Source organism: Zosterops lateralis, assembly GCF_965231275.1.
Source record: "Zosterops lateralis genome assembly, chromosome: 1".
NCBI classification, from domain to species: Eukaryota; Metazoa; Chordata; class Aves; order Passeriformes; family Zosteropidae; genus Zosterops; species Zosterops lateralis.
In genome coordinates this window covers 81,775,713-81,797,386 of record NC_139762.1, presented here as the reverse complement: position 1 = coordinate 81,797,386, position 21,674 = coordinate 81,775,713, and the positions used below count along the sequence as shown (strand labels likewise).

Genomic DNA, 21,674 nt, shown 5'->3' with positions numbered 1-21,674 from the left:
GGTTTAGTATCTTGAAACCACACTTCTTAAGTCTAATATAATGTACATTTTCCAACACTCTTAAAAATTAATTCTCCCTAAATCAATTTTCTTCAGTGGTTAACAATGACTTTCCTGTGAAAAACTGGTGTGTAACTTTACACTGAAGACAGTTCAAAATTAAATGCTATTTTCTAATCTTATTCCAAAGTGAGTTTGACATGCTTCTTTTATTTTTCTTGGTGTCTTGCACAGGTGTCCTTTTTCTTGTTCATCATTTTTGTGGTGTACACCATGCTGCCCTTCAACATGAGGGATGCTATAGTTGCCAGCGTGTTGACCTCTGCCTCGCACACGATTGTGCTGAGCGTCTGTCTGTCGGGTACAGCTGTGGTAAAGGAGCACTTGGTTTGGCAGGTAGGTGCTTTGTGGAGGTAATGATTAACTGTGCATCACATAGCCTGGTAAATGAGCCAGGAGGGCCTTAGTGGCTACTTGGGACTGTAAACTTATTTCTGTCTTGATTTCTGAATTGCTAGTTCACAGATAATTCTCTTTCTGATAATGGGGGTGTCAGTAATGTTGTGTTTTCCTGAATTACACACTAAAGGGGTGGAATCTGCAGCCATTTAGCACTTACCAATGTGAAAACTTACATTGCTTGAAAAAAATAAGTGATGCAGCTGTACTGTGGTAGGTACACTACCCCTCCGGTTTGTAAAGCATGTTGTTCATCTCCTCACCTCCTTAAGGCCTTGCTTCCAAGACCAAGGATTTTTTCCAAGTAGTAAAATGTTATTTTTGACATTGTTCCTTTGAATATGCTCAAGTCAGCTGGGTTAAAGTCCTGCTGTGAAGACACTGCTCTCTACAAGTCTGCTATAGATCTTGCCCTCCTTGTGTAATTCTCAGACATTTATAGGCATTTTACAGCCTAAACCTGACTCTTCCCAATGATTAAATGAGACTGGCTGGCTCCAGACTCCATGATGTTTTGGGAACCCATCTATGTTTGCAATTGTGTCTTGAATTGTAAGTCAACTTTGATAATCTACCATATGACATACTGCAGAATAATAATTTGTAAAAATCCAAATATTAGGAATTATTTTTCCTTACTCTTTTACAGAAGATCTTTTAAATGGTGAATTTTTTAAGGTTTTAGTTGTAGTACTGTGATGATACCAGCTGACATTGATAGAAATCTGTATTTTTTAAGGAAAATATAAGATTTCATTCTGAAAAACAATAAAACGGGTTTGGTTTTTTAGTGTAGTTATGGCATGTTAAGGAAACAGAATTATTTTAACTTTTTGTATAAAAATGATACTGAAGCTTTAAAATAAGCACATTTTTATAAACATACTAATAGAACAAGAAAGACAGACATCGTACTATTTATTGCAAATAACATTTAGAACAAAGCAAATAATAGTTTCTACTTACCTTTTAGGATACTTACGGCTTACTTTGAAAAACACTGTGCCTCAAAGTGATTTTACAAATGTCCTGCCTTGTAACTTGTTGTTCAGGAAAATGCATTTTATTTCCAGTTATGACTGCAGAAATGTGTTCTATGGAATATTGGAATTGAAGCCTGGTAAACAAAATATGTTCTAAGATGTAATTCTCTCTCTGTAGAAATTTTAAATGATGAGCAAGGTAGTTTTATTTTTCTCTTGCTGATTTAGATTAGTTGAGTGGTTTTTTGTGGAGGTTGCAAAGTTGTGCTGTATGTTAAGCAAGAACTGTGGTCATCTGCAGTTAATATTTAAATAATTCAGTTATACAGTTATTGACATTTGTAGTGGAAAAAATCAGGGAGAACTTTACTCTTCAGTTTTTTGTTAACCTATGGCTTTTATTCTGGGCATTGATACACTGCTAAAGCAGTGTAATGTTTGCCACTCCTCTAAAATTGTTTTGAGGTAAGGTTACTGTTTGCAAAAATTATTTATTTTTCTTGCCTATCTTTCTAGACCATTAACATTTAATGTATCTAAAACAATACCTACAGAAGATGTTGTATTTTTAGACACATCACACCTACAGAATCAAAAGAAATAAATCACTGTGAGGCAAAATTACTGTCTTTCATGTCTTCTGTAATTTCCTGTTTCATTCAGAAAGAGTGGCAGTCTCTCCACAGTTTGTAAATTTGTTAAGAATGTTTAGTTTCCTTGTTGTTACTAGTTTTCTATTCTGCATTTGTAAAATGTGTTAAGTGTTACAAATAGCTTGGCAGTTGCTGGAAGTACTGAGTGCGCTGCATTCTTGTGAATTTGTGAGAAAGACTAAATAATGCTTCCTGATTCCATTTCATTTGCCCTCTGCACATTTTTAGATTATTATTGTTTATACTTCAGAGTATAAGCAAAAAGTGTTTGCTTTGTGCTCTTTGCTTTTGAAAATCGAGACCACAAATAAGGGCTTAGACTAAAGGTACTGATTGCACTAAAAAGAGACATAACATTTCTCAATTATATACCTTAAGTTGATATAGGATATTATAGTATATATATATCTTGTATATGTAGCAAGATCCTTCTGTAGAAAATACCTGCAGCACCTCTATAATTACTTTCTATGTTTTGAGACTTCCATTGTATCTTCTCTGGCTAAACAACCATTTTTTCAGTCTTTCTTCTTATGTCAGGTTCTCCTGCCATATTATGTGTTTGATAGGCCTTTGCTGGATCCTCTACAACTTTTCAGCATCTTTCAGTGACTGATTGGCATCCCATAACATTTTAAAAATTAATCATACCTTCAGTATGTGAGTAGGGAAAAATCAATGTTCCGAAGCATCCACTCATTTTGAAATTTGGCAGAGCCTATCTGACTGGTTTTGCCATTCCTTTGTAACCCTCTGTAGGATTTTACATCAAAAAAGTGGCTTCCCTAAAGCTGCAAAGCTTAGGATGCTCTTGATCCAGGGTCTGTTGCAATTAGAGATACTAAGATGAAAGCCTCCTGCTGGGATAAAGAATCCTTCAACAGACTCTCTTCTGGTTACATGAAATAGTCTCTGTTTGACCTACATGTCTTTCGGGGAGAGGGAATCCACCTTGGTTTAAAAATCAGGAATGGTGGAGATGCACTTCCACAAGCCTTCATATTTTTTCCATGGCTGTTGAGCATCAGTGTTAGAATTCTGTTCATCTTTAGTAGTAGGAATTTGTCTAGCCTTGTCATCCAGCTTCTGGATCTCATTTTTCTAGCCGGTAGGCTGACAGACCCAACAGGATCCAATTTCTGTTCCTCCCATGAGAGTGCTTCTCGACTATCATGAATTTACCTCATAACCTTTTTGTCAGTAAAATAAACGAGTTGCCTGCTTTTGCACAAGCTAAGCCTTTCATCACTTTCACAGTTGTTCTTTGAGTCCTCACTTGTGCTTCATCAACATCTTTCTTGCAGCGTGGGCATTTGCCTTGGAGGAGGAGCGTGCCAGGAGCAGCTGCAGCCGTGCCAAATGCTAACAGGGTCTGCCAGGTCTACAAAGGGGTCAGTGTGCTGCTGTGCCCAGCACGGAGACACAGCCCCTACAGTGAGACACCCGCCTCAGCCTCCCTGTGTGCTCCCGTGGGGAATTTAATGCACAGCTGTGGGATCTGTGATGGGAAGGGGGAAAAAGAGTCCTGTGTTCCAGCTTCGGTTTATGAAAAAAAAGATAACTGTGTATGTATGCTTTGAGGCTTTTTGCTGTTGAAAGTTTTAATCCTAACCTTTACAAGGTGCACGGTCTGGAATCTGGGACTCTGCCCCCTCTTTTCAGGTGAGAATCCTGCTGCTAAGCAGAGGATGCTCTGTCTGCTCCAGGACTGCTCTAAGAGAACATGGCTCTAATTCTGATGTAAAGGCATTTGGCTCAGAAGACTTTCACAACTTTAACATCCCTTTCAGTTATTCCTGGAATGGAAAGTATTTAACTACCATCTCTTGCTATAAACATATCACCTGTTTTTCCCCAAACCAGAACAGATTCTAATCAAATATTTGTGTTTTTCCTGCTCTGTTATCAGTTAGTCAACCAGTTGGATCTCATAACAACTTGATACTATCATTAGAGGTAACTTTGTTCTTAATCTGTTAAAAATAGCAGTAACCAAAATAATTAAACATCCTTTAAGCTTCCATTTTTCTTTTCCCCTATGATTTATATGAGGAGTCTGTTTCTTTTTTTTTTTTAATTTATTTTAGTCTTTTAGTTTTACTTTCTCAGCAAGCAATATTGTTGCTCTTGCGATCATTTTTCATGAGCTGTGGCTAAGTGTTTTCCAATCCTCGGCTAAATCACTACAAACTCTCCTTTTAATTTTTTTTTTTTTTAAAGTAGAGTTCTTTACCTTAGAGGATTTTTTGGTGGCTTCTTGCAGCTCTGTAAAAGGGGTCGTTTTTAAAGGCACAAAATTATAACCAGACAGAATGCCTGTGTGCATACATACAACTTTATATTGGCTTTGGACTCTATTCAGGAATGCATATACCAAAAGGAAATAATTTGTAACAACTTTTATGAAAGTCTTTGTTTGTGTGATCTCATAACCTGGATAATTCTTAAAATAATACTCAACTCTAGTGGGGGAAAAACAAATGCTAAATGAAAAATTTATTTTCAGGAATGTTTGAACTGGGAAATTCCAAGGGTTCATCCACAAGATCTAGTGCATTTGCCATCAGCTAAGCTGAGGTCTCCTCCTACAAAATTAAAAATCGATGGCTATGGCCTATTCAGGAAAAAAACCCCAAATAACCATGAATTGAAAAAGGGAATTTGCTTTATTTAAAAAAAGTAATTACCAATTTCTTCATCGCTACACATCTTGAAACAAATTATACAAAAAGCTCATAATCAGAAGTGTAGCAGGATTTTCAAATATGGACAACTTTGATTTTCATCTACAGTATATATTTAGACATTCTAATCCACATGCAACATATCAGGCAAAAGGGCTTTTGTTCTAAACAAAATGCCTTTTGTTTAGAACACTGATTTAAGCTCATCTGTTAATTTAGTAACTTTAAGAGGTGATGATATTTACAAAAACTCTTTTATGTAATAGAGTGGCAGAGTGGAAAAATAAAAAATAAAAAGCACCAGTATCCATTGGCTTATAAAAGAAGAAAATTTACAGCTCTAGGGCTCTGAAATAGAGTAGAAATTAGTTTATGCTGTTATCACACAGTGCAAGAAAAAAATCATGTTTATTAAAAAAGTCTGGGAAAAAAGCCCATGTCTTTAAGTACATCCAGTGCTGTACAACCCCTTAGGCTGTAAAGCTGCACAGTGCAAATTTAAAGCACATAGGAACTTCATTCAGTCTGAATGTCAAAAAGCTGTTACTGGGGGCTGAATTTATCCTTTTTCCTTGAATACCTTTTTTTTTTTTTTTTTTTGAAGTAGATGGGAAGGGTTATCGAAGGTAATGCAGCTTAAACAACTTCTGCTTTCTGCTGCTCGGTTTCACAAGGTGCCTTGCTGTTGTTCCTGCTGCAGATGTGAAGGGCAGTGACTGCTGTGGAAGGAGGGAGGCTCTATTCCTTGTATTCCTAGTATTCCTTGTATTTCTTGTAGCAGCAGCTGTCACTTTCCTGTACCTTGTGCTTTTTCCCTTTGCTCTCCCCACCCCAGCAGCAGTCTGGCTCAGCACATTGCGCAGCAGCTGGGAGCCACTTTGAGAGAGGAAGCCTCTGTCCTGCATTGCACAATGCAGCAGGGATATGTTTTATTATTGCAGCTCTTCTTTATTGCTTTATCTAGGCAGATATTGAAATGCCATCTGCTGTGAGTTTTTGACTAATTTCTGCAATCAGCAAATGTATTTGGTGTTTCACTCATTGTTTAAGACTATCTGTGCAGTTTGGATGTGCTTACAAAGACGTCACTTCCTTACAAGAGTATAGATATAAACATATAATAGTAAAACATATAATTGCATTTCAGAGTATTTAAGCATAAACATGGAGAATATGGGTGTCTTCGAAAAGGTCCCTGAGGCTGTAAAGGGAAGGCCTGTAATATTTAGTGTGATTGAAGACTCAGCAAAGTCCTAGAATTGTATTGTGAAATGAAATTATGTGTGGAGGTGACTGTATGGATTTTCAAAAGTACCATTTATCTGCAGCCCAAACTCAGCATCTAAGAAATGCATAGAAAATAGTCTTGGTGAGATGTGTAGGAGATCATCAAATACAGAAGATAAGTAATAAATGTCTACTTTTTTTAAAATGATGGAAATATCTCCATGAGTTATCAAATAACTCCAGTTAGCACTGATTCTTAAGCTTTAGACTGGATTAGACTGACATTTGTGTTAACCTCGTTTAAGTTAATATTTTTATCAGCAGCGAATATTTGTTTATCTCTTTCATATTACTTTAGCTTACATTTCCTACTCTAAAGATGACAATTTCTGTAACAATTTTTAATTTTTTAAAAATATAAATTATTTTGTCTGTCAGTGTGTCCTTGAAACTATAAAATATCTATGTAACAATGCTCCATCTTGAGGCTACTATGCTTCCAAAACTCTGAAAAAATTAAAACAGGTGTTTGCAAATTCCAGTACTTCTAGGTTGGAGCAGTAACTAAACTGTCACCTATACGGCATACCTTTTGCAAGAGAGTTGTATTCCAGATACTTCTAAAGATGACTTTAATGTAAATAACTTACCAATAAAAGGTTAAATCCATGAATTCAGAATTTTGTAATACTGTCCGTCCAGATAATTTTTCTTGGGCAAAGAATTTGTTACTTCATCTGAGAGTTTTGCTGATTTCCTTTCACTTTCACAGGTGTTGGCCAGCCTTTCCAGTTACATAGTACTTTTACAGATTGGTGTTTTTTGTCAAATTTATTGTGAATTAGTTCTTTTCTTATTGCAGTGGGAACATTAAAGTCTGTGAATGATATTCACTCTAGGCATGATGCTTTGTCATTTCATGTACGTGAAGAATTACTGTCTAGCTTTACATGTTCTTTGTAAGAATTCTGTAGAAGAAAAATGTCTTTCGCTATCAATATGTGAATACAGTTCCCCATCCTGTCAGCCACTTTTAGTGCAGCATAAAATATGGATCAGGAGCACAAGCACCTGTTGTTGTTTAAAGAAGACTTTGATGAGTCAGAATCCACATTGCAGTGGTTCAAGACCCTATCTCTTTGTAGATGCCTGCAATAGGGTGTGATCTTTCTATTTATTGTCTGAGCCCCTGCCACCCACCAGTGCTAAGGTGTCGGTCAAGTAGGAGTCATTCCTCTTCCAATCATCGTTCAGAATTTGCACTCCTGTGCCCCCATGGCAGTGTGTGCTCCTGCAAGTCCCTGGATAGCCCTTGTTTCCCTCAGCACACTTCTGCCATGTGTTTCAGTAAAACACTGCCTGCAGAACTGCCTTAACTGCAGCCTCCAAGTGCCCATCTTGTAGGTCCTGTGATGGTGATGCTCCCAAAAAAGCATATGGAGGCCAGGAGCAAAGGAGGTAAACTTCTGCCACATGTTTTGGGTTTTTTTTTTTTTTTATTAGCAGCTACAGCAATGCTGCTGGTAAAAGGCGAACTATTTTCTGGCCCTGGATGTGGTAGCACAGCACAGCTTTCATTTACCTGCCTAAACTCCCGGCCCTTTTCCCTTCACCAAACGCAGTGGTCAGGTGGCAACTTCTTCCAAAACACTCCTGACATATTCTGTCCTCTAAGACTTGTCAAGGCTCTGGGAAAATACTGCTTTGCCCAGATCAAAATGGTGCTAGTGAGAAAGGTAACAGCTATACAGATCATGGAACTCAAAACTACCTTCCACTCTGGTGTGCCTGCAGAGTGACAGCTGGAGGACATTGTCTGCAAACCTTGAAGTAAACCTAGATCTGGTGCTGAGTGATATTGTTTAGTGGATTAGGGATTACAGTAGCAGTGCTGAGTGCACACTTGGACTGGATGATCTTGTTAGGTCTCTTCCAGCACTGATGAACCTCTGATTCTGTGCATCCATGAATTCCTAAGTCTTCACAGGTATTGAACCTTTGGAAATTGCACTGCATATTCTTTCCCCTCTCAAGATATATGTGTTCCTACATACCCAGTGAGTGGCATCATTATTTGTTATCTGTGGGCCCAAAAAGAAATAATGTCTCTCCTGTGCCTCCTTCTAGTTATGTGTAATAAATTATGTTTATCTGCCATCAGTTTAGAACTGGTTCTGAGTATACTAAAGATTGTGCTGCATATTTGCTGTAAAGGTCACCTGCCTGGACTCTGCTAGCTGTTACCTGTTTCTGAGTGGGGCAGTATGAGTTTTGCAATCTTCTTTGATTGCAGCAGTCTGCAAGCAGCAAAGGCTGGGTTTATCATTCATATGTTCATGAATCTATTTGCAGTTTTATTTTCTTTGTTCCTTTGAGGATATATTTTCTCCTAGATGTTTGGCAGTCTATCAGCTCAGAAGCCACAAGAACACAGATCTGAAGTAAGCAAGCTGTCTCTGCCCCAGGCTAGCTTAAGTCCACTGGCTTTGGGAGTTCATGCTGTGTGAAAGCACTTAGGCTGCTCTAGAAACACAGAGCTGTGCAGAGATCTGAATGCATCTGAATGTTAGTCCAGCTTCTGTGTCTTTGGATATACAATAGCACAGTTAATCCTAAGCCCTTTAGTCTTTTAACAAATAACTAAGACTTACCAATGCTGAAATAGCAGAGATCTGTAGAAGATTCAACTGCTTATGGGGGCCCAGAACTAAGGCTGATGGGCTATCATTGACTGAAGCCTCAGGAGGACAGGAAACAAACACCTGAGCAAAATCACCCTAAAGGATTCCAGTAGATGTTTTGTTCTCAATGCATGCAAAATACTAATTATTCAATATCCCAGTGCCTGTTGTTCCAACAGTTGTTGCCATTTTGTGCTGCTGCAGAAGAGGATGAAAAGAAGGACTTGAAAGTTCAGTTGGGTCAGTTTTAAACTGGGGGAAATTATTGCAATATAATTAATGCAAATGAGTAGGTCACATTCTGAAGCATGAGATTCTGAGTTCTTCAACACTGGCACACTTTTGTGTTTTGGAAACCAGAACTGAGTTTTGTTCCAAAGAGATAAATCAAGCTTTGTTGTGAAGAAATTTGTTCATTTAAAAGATTTCTAATGGCCTGTTGGGAAAGATGAGACGGGAAGGGCTTGCAGATATGATTGCCTGGTAAGAAATACTGGAGTAAAACCTGTGAGTGAAATAGAAATGAAAGCCAGCTTTGAGATGTGATCATGGCAGGCAGGAAGATGGCGATTAGCTGGAGATAGGTTGAAGGACAGAAAACAAAAGGACACAAGGAGGGTGTAGCCCCTCTCCACCCTGTCAAGGGAAAAGGTAGATAAAAAAGTAGTCCTATTTAGAGTTTAGAATATAGGATGATATGGTAATATAGTAGTTCTCATAGGCTGCATGCAAAGTTTGTAGGTTTTTTATCTCATGCCAGTTGGTCACTGTAAATTAGAATATTCAACACAAAGGGAGATATAATGTATTGTAATAAAGTGCTCGCTCTCTTACCTCTCTTACCGCTCTGACCCCGGCCCTCTTACTTGCCCTAGCTCTCTTAGCTCCCTTACCTCCCTTACACCTGCCATCTCCCTTACCTCATACTATCTCTCTTCCTCTCTCTTTGGGGCTTTGCTTCAGCCAAGGCTGGTGGCTGAAAGCAGGCTCTTTTGACCCACGACCCTTGCAATAAAACCATGTGTTTCTAGAATATCCCAGGTCTGCAGAGCTCCTTCTCCCTGCCATCCACGGATGTTCCTACAATGGTCACTTAAACAATCTTCTTTGTCTTGAATACCCTCTCACTCTGTGTGGTTCTAGTTTAGTAGCCTCTCTGACACAGTAATATTTGTTCATGTTAACCACAGCAGGTTTGTCTGTCCTATTTACTAGTGTTACTTGCTACACTTTGCCCCTTGACACACAGAGATGAGAGCCTGCTTAAGTTATTTTCAGACAGGAAAAGACTGTGTCCTGATGAGTGTTTACTCACATATGTACTTTTAGTAAAACTGTTGGGTTTATTCAAGGAGATTTGCAACAGCTTGTATGAGAGACCTTCACACTCTGAATGCAAATATGAGGTGTGCAATTATCCTGTTTCCTTTAGTATACAGGTGATGAGATGGAGTTTTAGCTTCTGATGGAAGTCAGCTGGGGATTTGCTGATGGTCTCTGAACACTGACTAACACTGACCTCCATCTACACACAGACACACAAAGTGCTTGTGGAGTGAGTCATTAAAATCTGGCCTGTGGAAAGAACAGCCCATAGTGACAAGGAGCAATGCTCCCAAGTGCTCTACCTGCTCCAGCCATCTCACACAGGCCAGTGGGCAGGAGCAGAGAGAGGAGATGGTGCTTTCCCCGTGTGACACCTGGAGAGGCTGTCGCTGTAGTGACGGTGTTCTCAGGGTCCAGCGGGGCAGCAAAGTGGTGGCATTCAAACCCCAGTTCTTTTGCCCTAACAGACTATTTAGATCCATTAATTTATCACGTTTAATTTATTTCCTAACATCAAATACAGTCAGGTTGGTTAAGATCCTTAGGGCTTCTCTTGCTCCCTCTTTCCTCTACCCCCTCTTCTTTTTTAATAAACTAAGCATAGAATAACAATTTGAAAGTCTTAAAAGTGGAGAAATGGCCACAAATGTATAAAAAAGAAAGTACAGCAAAAAGGAGGGGACAGAGAAGAAGCATTAAATTATCTGTGTGAAAATGGGGACATAAGCATAAATGCTAAAAAATAGAAGTAGAAAAAGGTAACGAGTTTAAAGGTGGGTAATGAGGCATCTTTAATAATGTTCTCTATTATTTGCTGTAAGATTTTGCTTTATTTGCTGTTCAGTCATCAGCAGTGGTACCTTTTTTTTTTTGCCATCCATTCATTTAGACAGTAAATGTTTTCCTTGGGTATTTGGAACTTTCTTACCTCAGTTCAGTTTATTGATACTTCACCAATGATCTCTGAATGCAGAGATGATTCCAATCCTACTCTTATTCGTACTGACTGCGTCACATCAGAATCTCTTGCACATGGTGCACACATAGTCCCTGAAATAATTATCTAGTTATTTTCTCTGAACTACATTATTTCAGCTTCCGTTGAGTTGCGTTTGCTAAAAATATTCTTCAGTCAAATCCCAGGGTTGCACACAAGCAGAGCTGGCCTGTCTGGGACAGTGGAGGATCAAGCAGTAACCTTTTTAAACATGTCTTGTATCCTCCCTGGACCTACCTGTGCCATCAGTCCTGGGCTTTGTCAGTAACCTTTAAGCTCCTGAAAGGTTAGAACAGAGTACAAATAAAGATCCCACTTTGCAACCCTCTTTTTCTCAGCAGAGCCAGTGTTAAACCCAGCTCTACATTTGAATTACCTGGTGTAGGTCTTGAATGAGAGACTGATACTGAAGGGTCTTGAGTGGCAAATTGTTACCCCTTTCCCTCCTCTGAGGAGGAGACCACAGGCAGCAGAAGGTGTGCTGGAAAGCCATTTTAGTTCTGCTGGAGCAGCCTCAGCAGTGACTCCAATCCTTCTCATATTACTATGGGATAATTATTGCAGCTGCAGCCAGCTGGTCCTGTCTGGAAAAAATGTGTCTCTACACACTGGATTTGGGTATTTTGGACATTTTCCTTGTCTCATTGTTTAGCTGTTATCCATTGTCTGTGCTTTCTAAACTCTGCTGACTCTTAGATTGGATCAGCTGTTACGTCAATGTTAATTAAAAGCTAATCTTGACAGATAGAGAAGAGAAACAGTGACAGAGGAACCCCAATAACCTAATCAGAGCAAATTGGACACTCACCTCACTTAGGGGAGTTTAGAGGAGGAACCAAAGTGGAGAAAAGGAGGGATCATAGTGGTTTGGAGGAGGAACAAATATGGGAGAATAGATGAAAGAGGCAATAAAAGCAGATGACCATGTGTAAACAATTTGTGGTCAGTACTGTTATCTGGCCATGCCCTGTCCCTGACTCAGCTGCTTGTCCTGTCTTCTTCTCAACCTCCATTCCTAATATTCAGTGTGCATGTGCCTATGTGTGTGGGGAGACCATAGAATGGAAACCTTGAATTGTCACAGGATCCCAGGTGTTGTTGTGGAACATGTGGAGAGAATGGAGAGGTCTGAGTACTGTCTGGTACTTAGGGGCTGTGGGTCAGAGGGGCTCCAGAGCTGAGGCAGCTGCACTTGTATTTTTATACACTCAGCAGGTGTGATCACTGGTCAGACCACACTAGTGGTGAGTGGGAGATGAGGCCATGAGCCTGGCTTGGATACTGGGGAGGCCATAGACTGTGTGGTTTGACTACTGGAGGAAGCAGGGAGTCCAAGCCAGACCAGAGACAGACACGTTTGTGCGGGTGGATGGTGATACAGAGGCTGGCTATTGAACAGATTGGGTATCTGGGGCCAGTTCCGGGAGGGATATATAATGTATATGTATGTATTCTACGCTAAGTTCCTTTTATCCTGGTCAGCCAGAGAGGAGAGCAGGATGAGGATATTGGTGCAGCTTGTGTTTGCCCAAATACTGCATTGATCTTGTGTTTTTTTGGTCTGTGTTGGTCTGTGTGGTTGGCTATTGGTATGTGTATAAATGCATTGTATTTACGTGCGCCTCACAACTGGATGGATGTGGGGATGTGGTGCTGCAGCAGCTTTGCCTCTGTTAGGCTACCAGAGTCAGCAACCTCCAACTTAAACCAGAGCCACATATTTTCAAATAAAATTCCATATGTTCATAAACAGCATTATGGCTTTTGTCTAGGAAATGGTTTTCTTGGTGAACTTGATGAAGATTTACTTTAATATCTTTACAGCAAAGAACATAGGGACAGTTTCTCCTCTGGGCATCCCTTCCCTTCATATTCACACTCGGGATGTGGTAAAACCTGAACCCATAAGCCATGGTCGTCCTGAGAAAACATTAAACTTTCAGATCTCCTTCTGGGAGCTGCAGGTGTGTCTATTACTGCATGAAGAGTTGATTTTTCACTATACATTTGCTGATCAGTGTCAGAGTTCCAGGCAACCACAATAGTATCAGAGTTAAAAAAATAAGTGTGGAAATGCTGCTCCATAATTACTGAACTGATATGATACCTGGCAGTGAATGATTGCTGCAGGCAGTTGCTCTGGGGGTGTGGAGAGAAGGGAAAGATTTTCTGATGCAAACTGCCTAAGCAGACAATGCTGTCCCTAGAGACATTGAGCATTCAGGTAGCAGAGCACATTTTTTTTCCTCCTCAATGTCACGGAAAGAAATATAAGGATACAGAGCAGAGGTGAGCTCAGAGTGTTAGAGTCAAACCAGAAAGGTTGTTATAATTTTTTTGAGAAAGGCTGAATATAACTTGTGAAAAGGGATTTACAGTAATGAATACTCTTTCCATCCCTGGAATATCTGCCACAGTTCTTTATGTTCTTCTTGGAAGTTTATAATAGCTGTTATTTAGTTTGTGAAAACAGCACAAGGAAGGTAGTGGTGCTGAGATTCTCATTCTCAGTTTGCATGATTTGATATGAAGCATAATGAGGTATCTCAGAGAACTGAGGAGCTAATATGTAGGGCAAGGGTTGGACTTAATTTCTTCAAGGTGATGCTCCTCTTTGTCTGCAATGCTCTTTCACAGTTGAGGTGTGTGCAGGTAAATTGGCTTCTTTTGCACTATGGAAAGAAAAATAAATCTTCCTGAAAACTAGGACTGTTTGCCATCATGTTGATAGCTCTGAAAGTGACACCTTTTGGTTAGAATTGACTATAAATTAGCAGAAGTCTGAAGTCTAGAGCTCTTCAAGAACCATCTGGACACAATCCTGTGCCATGTGGTCTAGGATGACCCTGCTTAAACAGAATTTGGGCCAGATGATCCATTGTGGTCCCTTCCAATCCCTTCAGTGATTCTGTGAAGTCTGCCATTTTATTTTAGCTTTCAAAATTCAAATTTCTCATTGTAAATTCCTGGAAGTTTTCTCCCAAGATTTATGTCTTCTTTTTATTTCCCTCACACTTCGGTTTAAAATCCATTTTTGCTTATTTTTTATTTATTCTTTCTTACAAACCTGTTTTTTGCTTGTTTTTCTAACCTAGCTGGGCCTTTTTAAAAATTTAATTTTTGTGGGGTATTTTAATCCTTCAGTATAGTTCATCCTTCTTAACAGCTTCCTGTGACAGTCCATCAGCTTACTGTGTTGTAAGAAGAACCATCTTTTGCTTGTTTTAAACCTGTCATCTGTTTGCATCCCCCAAATTCTTACATTGGGAAAGACTCAACAGTTGAGTTCAGTTCACCCTTTCCAGATCATTTGTGGTCTTATAAACCTCGGTCACACCTCCTTTATCATTTCTTTCCCAGGCTGCAGAATTGAAAATTACTTATCTTTGCTTGTTTAGAAGCCATTCCATACCTTTGATCTTTCTTATTGCTTTTCTGTGATCTGAAAGTTTTCTCTTACATGGCATGAAAGCACAGTCTATTAGACAGAAAATCCATTAATACTTCATAACATGCTTGTTTATAAGGAAGTAGGTCATTGTAAATTCTGATGACCCTGAATAAAGAGGAAAAAAATGACTAGCCTGATGCTCAAGGCAAGCACAAATTAGCTGAAATGTTACGAGTGAAGGAAATGAAAAATCTGTGACCTGACCCATGCAATCTTGAGGCGAAGACTTAGAACATTTTGCTTAACAAAATGCACATGATTCTGTAGTTTGTGAAGGAGGTTCAGAAGAACTGTTATGCATTAATTAGGGTGAAGCAAGAGAAATAAATATGTTCACTTTTCATGTCAGAAGCTAAAATGTTGAGGTCTGCTTGTACTAAAAATAATTCTAAAGGAGAAAATAGTGGTTCTGATTATACTGTATTATGCTAAAACCTGAGCAGCTAGATTTGTTTCTGCAGGTCTGCAGGGCTGTTGCTTACTGGATTATTATTTTTTTAACAATTCTGATTTAAGAGTTGTGAAGCTTCATATGAACAACAACAAAAAACAAACAAACAAACAAACAAACAAAACAAAACAAAACAAAACAAAAAAACACAAAAAAACCCCAAAACAAAACAAAACAAAAAAAAAAACGCAAAAAAAAAAAAAAAGCACTTCTATACCCATATTACTAGGGATGTGGGAAATGAAAAGCTGTACTTAGAAGTAAAACATCCTTCCTAGACCAGGAGGAAAAATTCGATATTTCTTTTTTTTTTTCTAAGTAACTCTATTCCTTTTTAAAAAAAGATGTATTCACCAAAAGGACATATAAATAGAAATGAATTTAAAAAAAAAGAAATTAAAATTGCAGTGTATCTGAATGATAATGCAGTTACTGTCTCATTAACTGGATGCCAAAAGAAGGCAGTGATAATTGTGTAGCTGCTGCTAAGAAAATTTTCAGAATGCATTATGGATGTTGTGCCTCATCTTGACAAAGTCAGTTCACAAAAGAGCAATAAGCACTGTCTCAAAGGAGTGTTATGTTTCAGATATTAAAATCTTCCCTTAACAAGCATCCAAGACATAGATCAAAGTAGAGCTACAGTGTGTATGGGCTTGAAACTCATACATATTTTCTTGAACTCAGGATTGCAGATCTGTTCCTAGTTTGGAAATTAGTTAATTTCAGTATTTTTCAGGGAAAGTTCACGGTATGTTCTGTGGTATTCAGCATTTTAGCAGTAACAAAATGCTTTGGTGCCTGTATGTGTGTATATATAATATGCAAAATTATGTATATATAATGTACATAATATAGATGAATATATAATTTTTCTCCTCTTCTACACATATTTTTTAATAGCAAATCAAAGTCTCTGGACTACACTATTGTGTTTCAGCTGTGGTTAGTGCAGTTTTCTGATTACGTTTGTATCCAAGTATCTTCCATTTTAGTTCAGTGAGTGGAATTAAACACATCTGAAAATCACAGAACATTTTTATAAGTCTGAACCCAAGTATAAAAGCCTTATTTCCACAAATTCTGTTTCTTCATCAAGTTCTTGTACTTTGCCATGATGTCAGCAATGGGCCATCAAGTTGGATGACTCATAGCTTGAATCACAGACCATGTGAACACAGTGCTGCCTCTGAGAGGGGCAGAATAGGCTTGGACAAGAAAGTCCTGTAAATACCTCCTAGATGGATTGAGGCTGTCAAGATTCAGTTTTCTTTTGCTGCCATTTACAGTGTTTTAGCGTGGTGGAGAAAGCTGTGGTAAGGGGTAGTGCTAAACCACAGTGTACATGAAAAACTAATAATTTATTTTTTTTAAGTTGGTAAGTCTCCAAGTTGGTAAGTCTGTTATATAAGCAAGCTCTTGCAAATAGAACAGCAAATATGATTAATACTGTTTTGGGTGGTTTTGTTTTCCTCTTTTCCTATAGTGGAGAGAATCAAATTCAAAGACATTTAACAGAAGGTAATTCTCCTGTACTTCTATGAAGTTTGTTGAGCTGGATAAAAAAAAAAGAAAATAAATACATAGCTATATTCAGTTACATAACTACTTTAAAAATCTATGTTTTCCAAAGGTAGAGCAGTGATAACATTTCATCAGTGCCAAAGTGCCACGATACATTGCTTTGGGATTCAGAAGAGCTGACCTGTGCCTCTCTGGCTTAGTCTCTTGAAGTCCTGCTGATTTATTTGAAGTCCTTTGAAGTGTCATCTTTATGCTGTATGCCTCCATTAATTCCATTACCTTACTGGTTAAATGCTGATTTTAATATGTGGGGTCATACAGTTTGACCTCAAACATGCTATGTTACATTTGTAGCATGAGGACAATTAATGCAAAGGAAAAACTCAGATCTGGAGTGGAAAATAACATCTTGTATTTGGCCATATTCTTGTCTATTCTGAACAGATCTGATGAATATCATTATGTATTTTAGGATCTTTCATATGGTACATAAAAAAAATCATCTTACTTTCTTAAAGTTTAAAAAAATCGATATAACCTAATGGGTTTCCTTATTGTAATTTTGTTTGTTGTCTCCACCTGCACTGTGAGAAATTTAATTACTTTGCACCTGAAACATGAAGTGTATTGTATCTTCAGCATGAGCCTGGAAATCATTATAGCCTTTACTTGTCCAGGGCCAGAAAGTACCTTAGGGTCTAAAGTGTGCTGTTCAAGCAGAAGTGAAGACTAATGTGTAGATTACTAGGCCAGAAGGAGCTGCAAGGATCATCTGGTGCCACAGTGTTTCTGAGATCAATATTATGTTCCTCACCTGACAATTCTCATCAAGGTTCTTGGCTCTCTCCCCATGCAGTTAGTGTTGATGGTGATTGCCTTTGACAACCTTTGAAAGCAGCATAGAAAGAAGAAAAGCAAAATCTCTTTTCTGCTCGTCTATCACAGAGCTTCTGAAGATCCTTTCTGTATCCACTCTGAGGCTGCTATACCTGCATCTTTAAAATCCAGATTGATTTGTGTCTTTTAACATAGAGGAAATTCGATTCTGACTTGTGAATGGACTTTGCCGTCATCATTAAGGCTGGGAGATGTTTGCCATGACCGAGGTCATGCTGACCTTAATTAAAGACCAAATCACCCTGTCTCAGCTCACGTCACACGCTATTTTCATAGTCCCTTGCTGCAATAGTTCCTCAGAAAGCCAGCAACTGAGCACAGCACAGGCAAGTAAAAGACATGCAGTTAACTTGTTTCCAAAACATCTTTATTCAAATGTGATTTAAATTTCCTCAGTTATGGAAACATTTCCCATGATATGATAGAAGTTCCTGTAACTACCATAAACATGCTAGATGAGAGGCAAATCTGGAGTATTTAATTTGTTTGTTTATTTTTAACAGCAGTAACATGCATGTCTCATCCAAAATGCAGCACATTAAACTTAGTCATTTTCCACCTACTCTCCCTTTTGCGTTGTTCTTTTTTTTTTTTTTTTTATTATTATTTTTTTTTTTTTTTTTTTTTTTTTTTTTTTTTTTCTGCAGCTCCTGTATTACATACTCTTCTGTACAGCCTCTAATTTTTTTTCCTTGCCTGGAGACCCACTTTGGGATGGGATGAGCAGCAGGTTGCCTGGCACTCACAGGAGAGAGGGGAATGCAGTAGAGGCAAGGGCAGTGTCCTTGTAGGGCACCACCTTCTCCTACTCCTTTCCCCAGGGAAGGGAGTGTCTGCCAGCAGGCACCACTGCATCCCATCACAATCTTCACAGAAAGATGGCTGGCAGCTCTGTAATCTGCTAATTTTGTTCCAGCTTTTCCTGTTGTGGATGTATCATTAATTCTCTTTGAAAAAAAAAGGATTGCAAAAAAGAGAGGTTGTTTAATGGAGGGTGGGATATAATGTTTTTAATATTTCAAATATCATGTTATAAAAACAAGCAGAAAATACCAAATGTGGGAAACATAAAATTTATTTATGTGCCAGAAGGTATTAATTTTGGGAGATGTATTTGGAAAGTATTACTTTGGGAGAGGATTCATCTTGCAGCCTTGTCTGTAACTGAGAGGGACTTTCTTGGACATGTCCATGACAATCTTGGTGTTTTTATAACCACCTTGGTCAGCACCATATTTTAATCTAAGTCTTTAAGGCAGTTGATTTGCTTTGAATATTTCTCCCAAACATGAATTATATAGAAGTTAATAGAGTGAATATAACAATTTCTGTATTTTAAAAATCAAATTTTATGCATTTTCTTCTACTGCTAGATAATTTATCAAAAATTCTAACCATTTTTTGTGTTTTACTGTCTTCTGTTACTTGGCTGTAATCTTTGTCTTCTCTTTGTACTTCAGTCCTTAATTATCCATCTGACACTAGTCTCCAGCTGGGGTAGGAGGTTAATTTTGTCCTTCATCCATAATAGAAATTTTCAATGTATTTCCAGCTATTATGCTACAGTTTTTTTTTTTTTTATATTTTTTTTAGTATATGAAATTACAATTTCTTGGGTTGTGAGACAGTTTATTATTAATAATTTTGTTGGAATTGACTACTGATGATTGTTTAGATTTATCCTTTGAGCATTTTTAAACTGACTCTAAGCATGTTGCTTGTGATGAGTTCTGTATTAAATACTAAATTAGTGTTGAAAGACTGGTAGAGAATCATTTACATATCAGATTAATATTGCCTACAATACATAATAGCAGGCAAGCCTCTAAAGAATTTATGAAAGAATAGACTGCTGAATAAAAGTTTGTTAAATCCAGATAGATCTTTCTTGAGATGCTTTCAGTGTAACTTTTAATTTGCTTTTAGTGCATCGTCATTAAATATATTAATGAACTGTTTTAATTTTGGTTTTGTGTCTTACAAGTTTAATTCCTGCTAACTCTTTGATTATTCTTTGATTGCTGTGGTATTTTTTTTCTAAAAATCTTATTTTAAGTGCTGTTCATTTAATCATTTATTGAACACATATGTTGTTCAACAAGCAAGAAATGTTGAAAAGTGCTAGTAAAACCTGCAGTATTTAAAAGCATGGAAGCACTTACTTTCTTTTCAGCTAAGATTGAGTATTGATATTTAAAATCTGGATAGATTTTGGCCCCTCTTATCTGATATTTAGTAGGTGTGAGCCAATCACAAACACCAGGTAGTGTCTTTCCATGCCCATAATCTGCTAAAAGTGCTCTTGGAACCCAACTAGTCCAATAGCACCCTGTAAAACCTGCTTAACATCCCCTATTTTTACCTATTGGTTGCCTGGATTATCTGTAAAGAAAACAAAATATAAAGATATTTTATTTAATAACAGTACAACTTTGATACTGTTTGTAAACAAACAGATTTTTAATCCAGCCTTACTTTCCAAAGAGTAAAAATTATTTTTTTAGGGTGGGAAAGTGGCACAAAGTTGAAGCCATCTGCGTGGGAGAAGTGACTGCATGATGTCTATGTGTAGCTCAAGTATGGTTTTACTGCCACAGTTCTACATCCATTAAGCAGACAATTACTCTTTTTGCCTGAAAACAAAAATTCTCTGTATAAACACTTAAAAGATTAAGAGCTTTCAGGTATTAAAAACAAGGCAAAAGTAACTTTGTAGTATTTTATAGCACTTTCCATTACTCTATAAAAGATGGTTTTGAGTTTAAATACAGGAAATCCCAGAGGAAAAGTTTTTTCCTTTGTAGCATTTCAGTTTGTTACCTTCCTAGCATATATGATTCAGAACGACTGCATGAGATTGCTACTTTTCCTGGGTTAGAGGAATAGAAATACAGGCTGATTTTGAATTTCTCTCATTGCTTGGCACAGTCTTGGCAGCATGTGGCACAAATCTGATAGAAAGCCAAACGTGCAGCTGCACTTCAGTGGAAATTGGTTGATCCATTGGATGTGTACATTTTCATTAGACTGGCACTGTTAGGACAGCTTGCTCCGGCTGAAGGGCAGCCTGGTCACCAACCACACTGGCTGGAAGAATGTTAAGGACAATAACATCCTTTTTCCAGGCTCTTCTTTCCGCACATTTTTTATCTTGTTCCACCCCATTTTGAAAGGAGTAGACCACTATTTTGTGTAATACTTGAGGTATAGTCATGTTGCACTTTGTAAAAGCAACATTTTTGGTTAACTGCTATGAGCCTACATCAAACAGTTCCTAGCCTGGATAGTCTCCAGTATGGCAGAAGTGGGATTCAGGGTAAACTTCACTCATGATCCTGAAGTAATTCTTCTCTAAGAGTGTTTTGTACACCTCAGTAGTTTACCTCAAAACAGAATTGTATGACCATGGTGTGCAGCTACAGCTCTGTCCCGGAGAGGATGACAGCATCACAGCATGATTTTTGTGACATCACAAAGAGCATCTGGCAGAATTAAGGGTAGACAAGTGGTAAGAGGATCGAGAGTTATCTGTACTGGAGCATGAGATTTAATTTGAGAAGGGTTGCTGGTACACCTAATGCTGTAGTGTGCTGGCAGTGATAAACGACCACTGCTTTACTGTTGAGTTTGGTGTTCTTGCTCACAGAAATTTATTCCCTGAGGCTTTAAAATTTGGGGCTTTGGGTTTTGGTCTTGCAGTTTTGTGGTAAGCTGTCTGCCACACAGATCCACCTTGAAAGGATGTGTAGTACAATCTGTAATACGCCCGTGTCTCTCAGTCATGCTCATTAGTTGCAGGCTGTGTAAATGATTTGTAGTGTTTGCCTTTTAGTATATGGCAGTGCAGTTCATTATTTGCTAAAATAGTGTTTTGTTTAAGCTTTTACCAAACTAATAAAATAATGCTTTTTAAGCAGGATGTGTTTTGATTAAGATGAAACAACTATTATTCATCAATTACTACTTTATATGTGAGTTGCTTATTAATATTGTAGGGTTTTTTCACAGCAGCATTAACTGTTTGATCATTAAAAAATATTTAGGATTAGATAGGTATAGATATATTAGATGAGTGTTTTTTGTAGTTTTAAAATTTTATCTTTTTCTGCTATTTTGTTTTCCCTAACTAAACCTTTTAAAGCCTTTTAAAGTCTTAATATAACTTTATATATAGTAGCATTATCTCTATTGGTTGCAAACATACCATAAGTTATATGGAAATTAGTGAAAGATTTGATGACTGTATCAGTCATTTTATGTCACTTAAAAAGAAAAATTGACATATTTTGTAATTTTGCCTTCTTAGAGAAATAAGTCTGAAAGTGAAGGGAAAAAAAAAAT

General features: G+C 37.8%; 1 protein-coding gene across 3 annotated transcripts in view; it reads left to right on the top strand.

Annotated features, from left to right (window-relative positions):
• The window catches only part of ADCY2 (adenylate cyclase 2), a 207,789-nt gene that overhangs the window by 64,801 nt on the left and 121,314 nt on the right, over positions 1-21,674 (top strand). For 2 of the 3 annotated variants that reach the window (XM_083874798.1, XM_083874797.1), the window contains exon 3: positions 235-396. In XM_083874798.1, the coding sequence (XP_083730924.1) occupies positions 235-396 (162 nt within the window). Of the gene's footprint in view, positions 1-234; positions 397-1,837; positions 1,908-21,674 lie in introns of those variants that run through there. The other variant, XM_083874799.1, reaches the window with a different exon arrangement.